Source organism: Zootoca vivipara, chromosome 9 (genome assembly GCF_965207765.1).
Source record: "Zootoca vivipara chromosome 9, rZooViv2.hap1.1, whole genome shotgun sequence".
NCBI classification, from domain to species: domain Eukaryota; kingdom Metazoa; phylum Chordata; class Lepidosauria; order Squamata; family Lacertidae; genus Zootoca; species Zootoca vivipara.
In genome coordinates, this window is record NC_142592.1 from 39,451,636 (window position 1) to 39,465,711 (window position 14,076).

The 14,076-nt window shown below is 43.8% G+C and overlaps 1 protein-coding gene across 1 annotated transcript; it reads left to right on the plus strand.

The window, feature by feature from the left end:
- The first annotated feature begins 1,017 nt into the window (after positions 1 to 1,017).
- Positions 1,018 to 13,732, plus strand: WBP11 (WW domain binding protein 11). The gene is made up of 12 exons (XM_035128141.3): positions 1,018 to 1,224; positions 1,588 to 1,691; positions 3,144 to 3,175; positions 3,915 to 4,008; positions 4,736 to 4,932; positions 6,205 to 6,338; positions 6,871 to 7,070; positions 9,045 to 9,239; positions 9,916 to 10,020; positions 11,013 to 11,321; positions 11,808 to 11,990; positions 12,747 to 13,732. The coding sequence occupies exons 2-12, from the start codon at positions 1,628 to 1,630 to the stop codon at positions 13,163 to 13,165; spliced, it is 1,932 nt and encodes a 643-aa protein (XP_034984032.1). The 5' UTR covers positions 1,018 to 1,224; positions 1,588 to 1,627; the 3' UTR covers positions 13,166 to 13,732.
- The last annotated feature ends 344 nt before the right edge of the window (positions 13,733 to 14,076 follow it).

The window sequence follows — 14,076 nt, forward strand, 5'->3', positions numbered from 1 at the left end:
TTATTGAACTCCAACTCCCAGCAGCCCCAGCCAGCATTGCCAACGGTCAAACGTACTCCAACAATACTTCGCCAGCCCCAAATGGCGACCCCTGGGACGTCACTCACAATTGCAGCCCAAAGCTCAGTTGCGTGCAAAACCTTGCATGCAAGATACCCGCAAAGTGCAGGCGAGGAGAGGAAGGGAACACTGACTTCCGAAGAGTCATAATCTCCAGTTTACCTTTCCAAAGAGTTTAAGTTTTTGTCATTTGTAGAATCCGATACGAGGCAAAATGGACAGCTGCTGTTCTTATTTTCGCGTGAGAAATTGACTGCTCCCCTTTTTAGTGCTTTACCCCCCACCCGAAAAATTCCTGCAGACGCCCATACTAATGGCTCTATCACTGGGCAGTGAGGCGGTTGCCTCAGGCGACATAAACTGAGGGGAAGGAGGAAGCAGTATGAGTTGCATATATTTCCAGTTTTCCACGCCAGGCAAGAACGTTCCTTTTTAACCAGGACTTTGGTTGATTTCATTGACATCCTACGCCCGTTTAAAATGTGGTTCTTTTTTGGGGAGGAGGGGGGAATTGTTATTAGGTTGTTGTATTAATTTTGATTATATACATTGTGGTTTTATATTTTGATTTTGTTTTGTGAACCGCCCTGTGAACCTCCGGGCATAGGGTATATATAAATTCAACCCGGGCATAGGGTATATATAATTCAACCCGGGCATATACCCGGGCATAGGGTATATATAAATTCAACAATTACACTAAAAACAAAATATATGAGCTCCGGTGCTTGCTGTTAACCTTTTCTTCCGGCTATCCTAAATTGGGGGTGCTAAACCCCAGACCTCCTTAATGGCCCGCTACTTCAGGCCGAATCAACTTCCCGTAAGTTGGGGACGGAAGACGAATCTTTGATGAGAAGCCCACGTGCCTCAAAGATCCTCATTTTTGCCGGAAGTTCAGGTTGTGGGCTACTCTAGTCGTCCCGCGCCTCTATCGCTGTTGCCGCGAGATCGCGCGGCTTTTCAAGATGGCGGCGACGCGGAGAGTATCCGAGGCGTGGCTTCTGTAGGGCCCTTTCTCTCTTTGGAGCGACCGGGCGCCGCTCTGCCGTCGGGGTTGGGGGGCTCCGGTCTCTTCCTTCGCGCCCCGTGGATCGACTGGGATCAGGCGCGGATTTGGGCTGTTCGCCTCCCCCTGCTTGGAGCCACCGGCCTTGGCGCCAGGTAACCTGTTACCGTTTCCCGACTTAGAAATCATTTCATCTTGATGGGCACAAACAGTTGTTTATACCCCGAAGGCTGGAGCTTTGTGCAGAGCTGCGTCTCCTGATGGTCCAGTGTTAAAACCCTGGTCGGATCAAGGGCGAGCGTTCTTCAGTAAATGAGTGACTTTAACAGGAAAGGGTTTTTTATTTTTAAAAAAAATCTTATTATACTATTTTATTGTTATTATTATTTATATTATATTATTATTATTCGTGACTATTACAATGAAATGTGCTTCTGCCTGACTTACAGGGCTTCACTCGTGTGTTTAATACTGTCGTTTATGCTAAATTATATATATTTTTTCCCTTCCTGGTCTAGTTTTCATTCAGTGAAACAATAAAATAAACAAACTATCAAAATGGGGCGAAGATCCACGTCATCCACCAAGAGTGGGAAGTTCATGAATCCCACAGATCAAGCTCGTAAGTGTACACAGAATTTATTTATTTTTTAAGTAAGGGGAGGGTTTTAGGGGAGACGCATGGTTGAAAGCATGTACCACAGTATTAGAAACTGAGATAGGAAAGCTAGGAGCCAAATGGCATCTTAAACCTAGGTTACGGGCACAACAATGGAATGTCTAGGTGCTTTTTTTTTAATAAGACAAAGCTGAAAATGAATGAACTACTGCTAAAATATTATGTTCATTTTTCACATGGTCTAGTCCTTCCCCTGCGCCCCCCCCCCCATATTCTTAAGAGGGTCTCTTCTCCAGTCTTTAGCGGGTACCTGGAAGTGGGGAGGCAGGAAAAAGGTCCTCCTTTCCTTCCACTCTGCAGTTTTAATCTGAAATCTTAGGCGCAGAACTAAGCCCAGAGCTCAGAAACTGCTCACACTAATTAAATTCCCTGTTTCAAAAAGTGCCTATAACAATGGGAGTTTTGAACACTGTTGTAGCCTGAGGTATAAGACTTAACACTGCAGGCTAAAAATGTTACAGTATACTATGGGTTTAGCATTAAACAGTGTCAGTGTCAGTTTAGCATTAAACATGTCAGTGAAGGAATGTACAGGAATATAAAATAATGGGATGTTGGTAATGTCAAGTGGAGATTTTTCTTCAGAAGAGTGCTTTACATCAAGCTAATCAGTTAAAGGCATAATGTTGCTGCTGTTGTATCTCATATACAAATATTTAAATTAAATTATTTGAAGAGCAGTCAGTATGACTTGGTTCACTGCAGTCTGTGAATTATAGGATTTTTCTCATAGTTAAATCTAAGTGTGCTGCTGTGCAGCTTCAAGTCGGTCCATGTTTACTATGGCTGTGTACACACTATACCTTCAAAGCACCTTTGAAGCACAGACTTTTTCCTCAAAGAATTTTGAGTGCTGTGGTTTATTAAGGGTCCCTGGGAATTATAACTACAGTATGTGCAGTGTAAGCTACAGTGCTCTGAATTTTTTGAGGGAAAGAATTTGCTTCAAATGTGCTTTAAAGGTATAGTGTGTACACAGGCTGTGTTTGCAAGAGTCAGATTCCTTTTGGATGGTAGAACACTCAACTTCTTTTCCTTAAAGACAGTTTTGGGAAAAGGTGGAGTAAGAGGTTGGTCAGGCAACATTGTGTGTGCTTTTGTGAAGTATACAAGTAAAGCCTTATAGACTTAGATTCCTCCTTGGGCAGATGCTGGTTGCATTTGCACACAACAATAAACCAGATTTTCTGACTGGCTGTTGTTTGCTGTGAACAAGTAGCATTCTGGTGCATGTTGGCCAGTTCCTGCTCTGCTCCTTCCCTGGCACAAGTACAGTACCTCTTAGGATTCAAAGTGTACTCTGAAGTACAATGAGTTCCATGATAAGTGTGATTATGATTGCAGCCCAAAGCTTGCTAGTACTGGGACTGAAATTGAGCATTTATATCTTTGCAGGCAAGGAGGCTCGAAAAAGGGAGCTTAAGAAGGTGAGAGATCATTGCTTTACTAAAGGCTGGTGACCCTGTACTTCTATGAGTTACGATCCTAACATAAAGCGTACCTTGTTAATGTAGTACTTGGTAACTGATGAGCCCTTTCCTATTTAAAAATACAGTATTTTCCAAGTATTCATAAAGCTGGAGAAATATTGAATTTTTAATAGAATTGTGATAGTACTAATGCTATATATTTATCGTTTTCCTTGATGGATGATTAGTCTTATTCCCATCTGTAAGTATAAATATCTTAGCAGTGTTTGACCAAGTACTCAAGTGTCTTTAAACAGGAAGCCACTAATATAAAACCCACAGAACTAGAGACTGAGGATTGTAAATGTTGATAGGGTATAAATGTGAAGGTGTGTTAACACACTGCCTTTAAAATTGGAATGTAAAATCAATTTTAACAGCTTAGAACAGTGTTGTGCAGACTTTAGTCTTGTGGGATCTGTTTTTGTTTTTTTTAAAACTAGAAACTTATTATCCTCCAAGTAGAGCCGGGTGCAAGATACGTTATAGTGGGGGCAACAGACTCTTAAAATTAAGGCACAGGGTGCCTCTAAGCACATGTTTGGCCCATAATTATTTTCCCAGTACCAGAACTGAGCTCACAGTCCTGTCATGCAAAAACCCACTCCTGGCTCCCCCTATTTTTTGTATTGTATATGTTGCTTGGTTTGACTGATAGAGGAATCTTTCACTCTCTCTCATTTTCTGGTGAATCCAGAACAAGAAGCAACGCATGATGGTGAGAGCAGCAGTGTTGAAGATGAAGGATCCCAAGCAAATAATCCGAGATATGGAAAAACTTGATGAAATGGGTAGGTTTGAATAAACCTTTTTGGGGGTTGGGGGAAACTTGAATGGAGAAACCAGGTGGGGCCAAATGCATCTGTGAAGCTGAAAGAATTAGGGGCAGGCAATATGGTACTCTCTATATGTTATACTAAAGCACCTATTGTCGCTGACCACTGGTCATGTTGGCTGGGGCTTATGGGAGTTAATAGTTAAAAAATATTTGGAGGAGGAACACATTGGCTAATGTAACAAATGTTATCAGATACCATGTTTTTTGGAATAAGGAGATTAAGGGCTGGGTACACTCAAGTGGCCAGTTTCTGTAGAGAGTTGGTAGCTCTCCCCCCCCATGTTCGTTTTCTTTCTCTCTTTTAGAAGCCATCCTAGAAACTGATGGGACCAGGCAAGCTGCCCTAGAAAGAGAGTTCCTTGAATGGGGAGCCAGGCCCAGAAAGGCCCTCTCCCTCCTCCCTAGTCACTACTTGGGTTGCTGATCAGGCTGGGCCACCTGGGAACTAACAAGAGTTATTTGAGCATCAGTAAGCTGTGTTCCCAAATATGTATTCTCTTTTAGTGGCACTCAGGAGGAAAGCTTTCTTTGGGGTTCTGTTTCTGAACATGGATGCCACAACGGCACAGGTGTTATAAACGTGGTGTGGTGGGAGGAAGAGAAAACAATGACTTAATTCAGGCTTTGCTTGTATATCTCTCTCCTTCCACATGGTTGTCTCAATCCTAATACTGGATTAGAGTTTAACCCAGTGCAGCAACCCCAGCTCAATGAGAAGGTGCTGAAGGACAAGCGTAAGAAATTACGTGAGACCTTTGAGCGGATCCTGCGGCTCTATGAGAAGGAGAATCCAGACATCTACAAGGAGTTGCGCAAGCTAGAAGTGGAATATGAGCAGAAGAGATCTCAGCTCAGTCAGTACTTCGATGCTGTAAAGGTATCTGCCCTCATCAGATTTGAATGGCATTGATTTAAGGCAGGGCTAGGCAACCTAAGGCCCGTGGGCTGGATGTGGCCCAATCACCTTCTCAATACGGCCCGCGGGCAGTCTGGGAATCAGCGTGTTTTTACATGAGTAGAATGTGTCCTTTTATTTAAATGCATCTCTGGATTATTTGTGGGGCATAGGAATTCATTCAATTCCCCCCCCCCCCAAAAAATATAGTCTGGCTCACCACATGGTCTGAGGGACGGTGGAGCGGCCCATGGCTGAAAAAGGTTGCTGACCCTTGATTTAAGGGTTCTTACTCCTGGCTTACTTAAGTGTGGTCAGTGCAAGGCCAGTAGCTTGGTTCCTTCTAAGCCCTTCTGTGCTTTTTTAAAAAATTACAAGCACACCATGCATATGCCTAGTAACAGTACATGCAAGCAGTGGTGTGTTGCATTTGAAATTCAGTTACATACCGGTACAAACACCTTTAGGTGGCAAACTGGCTTTTCTGAATCTCCTCCCTATGTAGTTTGGTGACTTGGTGACCAGAAACCTTCACTTTTCCCTCCTCAGATTTCATTGGAATGTTTTGAATGACTGACTATTTCATTAATTTGACTGGTCGTGTGATGTTCCTTCTAAATGGTTGCTTGCATTTATGAATTGTCAGGAAGCTAAATGTTATGCCACTGATTGCTTCATGTTGCTTTCTCATTTATAAAGCACCTAAAGTTTGTGCACCCCCCCCCAACTATTCCTGCCTGCAGGCTTACAGTCAACTAGACATGGCTCAGAATGGAAGTGAAAGCCCTCTTGGCTGATTATTAAAGCTAGTAGTTATTTTTTTTATTTAAATGTTTTCATTTATGCTAACTGCTTACAGTCTAAGTGACATAATTCAAAATAAATGGGGAGGGGAGAGGAAGATAAGTAGGTTCCAGGGCTAAGTCTTTCATGAGGTTATACCAGGCATAGGGAAACCTGGCCCTCCAGATGTTTTGGGACTACAGCTCCCATCATCTCTAGCTAACAGGACCAGTGGTCAGGGATGATGGGAATTGTAGTCTCAAAACATCTGGAGGGCCGAGTTTGTTGATGCCTGGGTTATACAATCAAGATACATAATGAACAGGTCACTGCAGTTCTGGGAGGAGAGGATCCATGTGTCAGGTGATCCCATTTGAGCTGATGGAGGGGTGCTTGTCTCACCTCTCTGTCACATACCCGTTGTCACCTCCTGAAGATTAACCTAAGGGAATGTTTAAAAATCTCTTTCAGAATGCTCAGCATGTCGAAGTGGAGAGTATCCCCCTGCCAGATATGCCTCATGCCCCTTCCAACATCCTCATTCAGGACATCCCCCTGCCTGGAGCGCAGCCCCCCTCTATTCTCAAAAAGACATCAGCCTATGGGTAAGCAAGGAAATGCACTGGAAAAGGCCAAAGCTCTTTTTGGGGTTAGTCTGTGTGGATTAGAATCTGATGCTGCAACTGTGATTAAATTGGCTTTTGTTGTTATTTTACTTGTGCTTTTAGAGCTTTTAAAAGCCACATGCTATAATTTGTGAGCTGCTTTTTGTTCATGCGGTTTAATGGTGGTTCTTGAAGTGTAGCTTAAGGCACAAGACATGGACTGACATCATTTGGGCTGCATGCTAGTACAGAAAAGTTTTAAGTGTGGCTGTCGATTAAATCCATGCATATATTGAATTGAATTGGTGCTCAGCTTCTTGTCCTTGCTGTCAGCTGTTTTGTTGCTGGTCGAGAAGAAATACTAACATCAGCCACTAGTGAGACAGTTGGCATAATATTCACAGGGTATAAATAAGTAGCCAGAAACTAGGGCAAAAGCTCAGCCGCTGCTGCATTGGTACCCAGCTCTCTAGCTCAAACTGAAAAGCTTGTAAATCCTTAGCTCTTATACTGTTCAAAACCTTGTTTCTAGACCTCCTGTCCGGCCTGTTTCTGTACTTCCACCCCCTGGGCTTGGTGTTCCTCGCTTACCTCCAGGCAGGAAGCCTCCAGGACCTCCACCAGGGCCTCCTCCACCTCAGGTCTTGCAGATGTACGGCCGGAAGGTTGGATTCACCTCAGAGATGGCCCCTCGGAGAAGAGAAGAGGAGGTGTCTTACAGTCCAGAGACAGGTAGTTATTTTTCTCATCCACAAGCGCTACCTTTGAAGGTGGCCTGGAAACTACAACTACAGTGGTGCCTCGCTTAACGGATGCCCTGCTTAACGAAATTTCCGCTTAACGAAAGGATTTTTCAAGCGGAGGTTGCCTCGCTAGACGAATTCGTTTTATGAAAAATTCGTCTAGCGAATCGCGGTTTCCCATAGGAATGCATTGAAATTCAATTAATGCGTTCCTATGGGCAAAAACAAATTAAAAAAAAATTCAATGCATTCCTATGGGATTCGCTAGACAAATTTTTCGTTATAAGAAAAGACCCGTGGAACGAATTAAATTCGTCTAGCGAGGCACCACTGTAATACAGAATGCGGCAGCTAGACTGGTAACTGGGAGTGGCTGCCGAGACCACATAACACCAGTCCTGAAAGACCTACATTGGCTCCCAATACATTTCCGAGCACAATTCAAAGTGTTGGTGCTGACCTTTAAAACCCTAAACGGCCTTGGCCCAGTATATCTGAAGGAGCGTCTCCACCCCCATCGTTCTGCCCGGACACTGAGGTCCAGCACCAAGGGCCTTCTGGCGGTTCCCTCACTGCGAGAAGCGAAGTTACAGGGAACGAGGCAGAGGGCCTTCTTGGTAGTGGTGCCCGCCCTGTGGAACATCCTCCTATCAGATGTCAAGGAACTAAACAACTATCTGACTCTTGGCAGACATCTGAAGGCAGCCCTGTTTAGGGAAGCTTTTAATGTTTGATGTTTTATTGTGTTTTTAATATTCTGCAGAAAGCTGCCCAGAGTGGCTGGGAAGACTCATCTAGATGGGTGGGGTATAAGTAATAAACATATTATATTATTATTATTACCATTGTATTTGAGGATGGGGGCTGGGGTTCCATATTCTTCTGTAAACAGGCAGTTGTGCTTTGTGGAAAAGTTGGGGAAATCTTCTGACAGTTTCATACATTCTTCATGCTCTCCTGTATTTTTAAGAGATGTAAAACTAGATTTAGTTTTAGGGACACAGATCTATAAGGAGAAGAAAAGACACATTGTCAATTTTGAAGGAGGCCTAAAAGATGGTTGGCAAATAAATAGAAAGGAAAGCCATGTAAGACATTTCCATGTTTTGAGCATGGAAGAAATATTTGAAATAGCTGGTGTGCATATGCATTCTTGTGTACGTGCTATTAAAAAGCTACTAGTTCCCAAGAAATACATTAGGATTGCTATTTAGAACTCCCCCCCCCTTCCCCCAAATCTCAGATTTATGTGAATGCTTTTTGGATATGACTGCTATGATACTTGGCATCCCACAGTTAAATATGGTTAATGAAACACTCCCCTAGCATGAATGATAAACAATGATCCCTGGCTTAGCAATATATCTGAATCAGCAATTGTGGTTTTGTTCCAAGTCACAGTGTTAAACCAAGGTTTGTTCTTGGCATACCAACAGTGGCTTGTTTGGATGTAATGGTAAGCCAGAGATTGTATTTTGTTGATGGTGCCAAGGAAGGAATGAAGCAGAACCAGTCTGTATGTTTCAGGTAAACCATTAACTACGGTGTACAATGATGTTCAAATCTCGCCACTAAATAAATATTGTCAATGTTAACCTACTTTTTTGCTTTCTTGCTTTGTTTGGGAACAATTTTATATAAATTATCATCAGCTATGCTCATTTGTAGACACCTTGCTGTACATCTGTGGGTTTATAGAAGAAACCAGCCATCCAGAAATCAAAGTGGGCAGCTTGCAGGTGATGCAGGTATTCTGTAGTTACAGAAATACTAGTCCAAATACTCATTGATATTTCATAATGATCCCTCTTGGCTGTGAAGTCTGCAGGAGAGTATCGGAACCTGAACTGTTGATTCTCCTCTTCACCTCCCTACCCCATCGTATTGTAAGGGAAAGCCTTCACAGTAGCAAAACAAGCTGAACGTTGCTTTTTCTTGGTGGCTTCATGTTTGAACTACTCAGGTCCACGAGGACAGGATGATGAAGCTTCCAGTACCAGTGAAGATGAGGGGTATCCCGAGGACATGGATCAGGACAAGCACGATGACACTACTGATGACAGCGACAGTGACAGAAGCGATGCAGACAGCGAAGGGGATGAGTTCATGCATCACGATGACACGGCTGAAAGGGAGGGTGGTGAAGACAAGAAATTGGGTAAGCTTCTCAGGAAAATGGATTTGAAATAGTTATGCTTTCATAGTGTTTGAGTAGATGAGAGCAAGCATGAATGCTTTGCCAACATCTGAATTATTGTTCTAAGCTCTATTATAGGAGGCTTTCCAGCATTATTTTGTAATGCTGGTAGAGTGGTACAAGCAATCTCTTGAGTTCTATCTTTATAAACATACCGTTCTTGACTAGTCTGGTACGTATCCCACCTGATGTATATACTGGCTGCATCAAAGAGGGAGTTAATACAGCAAAGTCTGCTTGGCTCCTCCTCCTCTTAGAACTGTTTCCCTTAATGGCTGTTCCATCTGGTCATTGTAACAATTGCATAACTTGATGTAAGAATTTGTGGCGGAATCTGTTGTTTTGCTCTCCCCCCCCTTACCTTTTTTGGGGGGGACATTGGGGCACTTTATAAATAATAGCTAATAATAATGTTGGGTCATTTGGTTATTAGAAGAGATAAATGGCTTTGTACAGCATAAAATCTAGCAGCTAATGTTCTCACCTGTAAGAGTCACTTGAAGCCTTGAAAATACATAGCTACTTAAATTTCTGAATTGCAGCATGGAAGAGCCTGGATTTTTAAAGCATTCCAGAAATTAAAACTGAGAGGAGGTGATTGATGATCTCCTAATCCTCCATCACTTTACTTCTGCAGGTCATAGTGTACGGTTTGCTGAGATACCTGGAAAATCACGCAAGAAGAAGAAGAAGAACATGAAAGAGCTCACGCCACTTCAGGCCATGATGCTGCGAATGGCTGGTAAGAAAGCCTGGATTTTTCTCAGCTTTATTCCCCCCCCCCAACCTTTAGTTGCAAGCTATGGAAGTCTGTTCACCCAGAGAACTTAACTCACAAATAGTTTATTAAGCAAGGAATTGCTTTAACAATCTATCTAGAAAGTGCCTTATGAATAGAAGCTAGGATATGGGACCATTTAGCACATCAGCTGACTGATACAGCAGTGACTTTGAACTCATAATTTGCATGTGTGGTTGTCTTCCAAATTCCTGAGGTCCCAACCCCTGATTAAATTAATATGAAGATGGAAGGCAGGGTCTGGTTTCAAGGATGCTTTCATAGCTTTCTCAGACTGGTCATGGGGAGGCTGGTGTGTCGCTGTGATTTTCAGACACTCTGGGGTGAAGGAACCCAATAAGCGGCTCCCCACAAAATATTAACATAGGACTATTGCAGAAGAGTGTTATATAGACTTTCAAACCTTAAAGATACACTGAGGAACCCCAAAGCCAATTCTATCTAGCTTTTCAAAACTTAGCCAGAAAATGAATTCCTTGACACCACAGGGCATCATTCCTTGGATGATGGTTAGGTGTGCCGTGGGTGGAGGAAGCACTGCGCAACCATTTCCATGCTTCAGATGAAAGAAAGTGGGTGTAAGAAAAATTCTGAACCCTGCGCTCCTACTCTGGATTAGGTCCCATGTCACCTGCTGGAATTTATTTCCAATCTATGCCAGCCTGGGGCAGGGCTGCTAATCTTCCAACCCCATTCAACAGGAGGGATACAGGAATGAGGCAGTGGGCATGGAACATCCTGGAGGAAATTTGGGCCTTGCCATAGCTGCCCTATGGAGATACTTGTAGCATTCAATATCAATTTCTTAATTTCTGATAGAATATTTTCCCTGGGCCTTCAAATAATTCTTTTCCGATGTCAGCCTGTGGTCTTTATTGGCTTTTTATGCCCCATAATCTGTTTTAAAGACTCAAGCCTGCATTATTTCTCTGCAGGCCAGGAAATTCCTGAGGGAGGCAAAGAGATAGAGGAATATTCTGAAGAGGAAGATGATGATGATGACGACGACTCAGAGGCTGAAGATACACCCCAGCAGCAAAGCACGGAAGAGGCCCATGCTGAGACGGCATCGTCGGCACCCTCTCAAGCATCCCAGCCACAGCAGCAGCCACCACCTCAGCCTGTTCCTCCAGCTCAGATGCAAGCGCCTCCCATGCCTGGGCCACCTCCTCTTGGGCCACCTCCTGCACCACCCTTGAGGCCTCCAGGGCCACCTACTGGCCTCCCTCCTGGTCCTCCTCCAGGTGAGCACCTGATGAAATTTAAGAAATCCAGGCTTCTCTTTGCTTTGGGGTCCCAGTTTGGAAATCCCCATAACAGGCAGTTGTCTTACTCAGCTAGCATACTGGTGGAGGATTCCTACTCCAACGTCACATGAATGTTGCACTCCAAACACTTGTCTTTCTCATCAGGCAGATACCCAGTTTTTGTTTAAGCAGTCTCTTGCAGCCTTGGCAACAAAAGGAGGGGGGAGGAAGCTACCCAGTGGATGGATGACTGCCTTTGGCACTTTGTAAATGATTTTACAATGTGATTCAGAAGGAAAAAGCAAAGTATTTTGATAAAAAAAGTAGTCACCATTACCATGGGCTGCGTTGGAGTATTTTTGTAAAAAAGCAAGGTAGTTAAAAAACCTCTCTTATCTCTTTGGCACAAGAACAGGTAAATGGTATGAGGAATTGCCATGTTAACCCATAAACTAAACAGTCTTCGTGCAAATGCTTTTACAGGGGCTCCTCCGTTTCTTAGGCCACCTGGGTTGCCTGGACTGCGTGGCCCTTTACCACGACTGTTGCCACCTGGACCTCCCCCTGGCCGCCCACCTGGCCCTCCACCTGGTCCACCGCCAGGTCTACCTCCTGGCCCTCCCCCAAGAGGACCCCCACCTCGCCTACCACCTCCAGCCCCTCCAGGTAATACTAGTTTTACTCACAGAATCTTATTCATTGTTATGGATAAACAAAGGTCTTCTTGAATTAGTCTAGTGGCGTATGTTTTTATCTCAGGTATTTTTATTTAGTAAGAGTTAGGTAAAGGTACCCCTGACCATTAGGTCCAGTCGCAGACGACTCTAGGGTTGCAGTGCTCCCCTTGCTCTATAGGTCAAGGGAGCCGCCGTTTGTCTACAGACAGCTTCCGGGCCATGTGGCCAGCATGACTAAGCCGCATCTGGCGAACCAGAGCAGCACACGGAAACGCCGTTTACCTTCCCGCCGGAGTGGTACCTATTTATCTACTTGCACTTGATGTGCTTTTGAACTGCTAGGTGGGCAGGAGCTGGGACTGAACAACGGGAGCTCACCCCGTCGCGGGGATTCGAACCGGCGACCTGATCGGCAAGCCCTTGGCTCTGTGGTTTAGACCACAGCTCCACCCGCTGCTATGTTATGTACTTCTTAATAAAAATGATAATTTCTAAGTGGTCAACTACAAGCTGTTGTTGAATCCTAAAATTAGAGGGTGATATTTTCTTGTCCTTTTTGTTCCAGCACAGTGAAACACTAGGTTTTATGAACCATTGGTATACCTTTTGGAATCTGATGATTTAAAATGGGCGTCCCATGTAATTTTACAAATATAATTACCTTAAATTAAGGAACTTGAACTCAAGCTGGTATTGGTTACTTCTGAGCAAAGAGTAGCAGGCTAACTTTTATCTCTTCCTCCAGGCATCCCCCCTCCTCGTCCGGGCATGTTGCGCCCTCCTTTGGTGCCCCCACCTGGGTTATTCCCCCCAGCTCCCATTCCCAACCCTGGGGTGCTGAGTGCTCCCCCCAGCTTGATCCAGCGTCCCAAGGTGGATGACACCAGTGCAGCCACCATTGAGAAGAAAGCTACAGCAACCATCAGCGCCAAGCCACAGATCACCAACCCCAAGGCTGAGATCACCCGCTTCGTGCCCACAGCTTTGCGAGTTCGCCGAGAGAACAAAGGGACAGCTGCCACCACCCAGAGAAAACCTGATGATGAACCTTCTGTTCAGATAACCAAAGCAACTCCTAAGGCTGGCTCTTCTGCTCCCATTTCTGTGCAGACAAAGGATGATGTGTATGAAGCTTTCATGAAGGAAATGGAGGGGCTACTGTGACAATCTGTTTCCAGTTAACCTGTATATTCTCTGCGATTATGAGATCAGACTACTATTCTTAGGGGCAGAGGTTCCATGTTATAGTGGCATCCGGTTGAAGAGCTCCTTCATTTGTGACAATAGTCCCCCATCCCAGTTAACTTTTGATCACATTTGGGAGAACGACCACTGCAGAGAGTGGAAAAGGGGTGCAATTACTCTACTCACTTTTTAATGAAAGACTTGGTTGTGTCTGTGTGCTCATGGAAAATCCTGTTGTCTCATTTTTGTTAAGGGGAGGAATTACTTGAGGAACCAAAACACACTGTTAAAGCATTTCTTCCACATATACCTGATCAAGTTTTTATGTTTTGTTTTGGTGGCTTTCTGTAAATATTTTGTAATGCTGTTTTTAGCTGGGTGAGATAAATGGGTTTACACATTGTTGTAAGGTGGGCAGGTTACTGTTTGCATATGTGGCATGCAAACATTTTGCACCCTGTGTATCCTGCACTCACTACTGTGGCTTCTTGCTTACAGGAGCGATCATTGTCTTATTGAAATAGAATAAATATTTGATGTAATACACCACTGTCTGACTAGTTATCTGTACTGCTATTTTGGGTTTAGGAAGGAAAAGAAGTAGCCTGAGGACCTGACAAACGGCACCTATGGAAGGTAGCTAATGATGGTTTCGACTTAGAGAACTCTAGCAAATATCCCTAATATCTGAAGAACCCATAAAAGGGAGAAAAGCTGTTCATTCCATTTGGGAAACCTGATACAGTTGTATATCTAAAAAGTATCTCTTGCCCCCATTAAAAATGAACCTGAAAGGAACCCAGGCTCCATTCATGGTAGATCACAGAGATGGCATATATAGACTGACCATTAAAGAACATTAATGAATGTAATATGAATATCTACTTTAA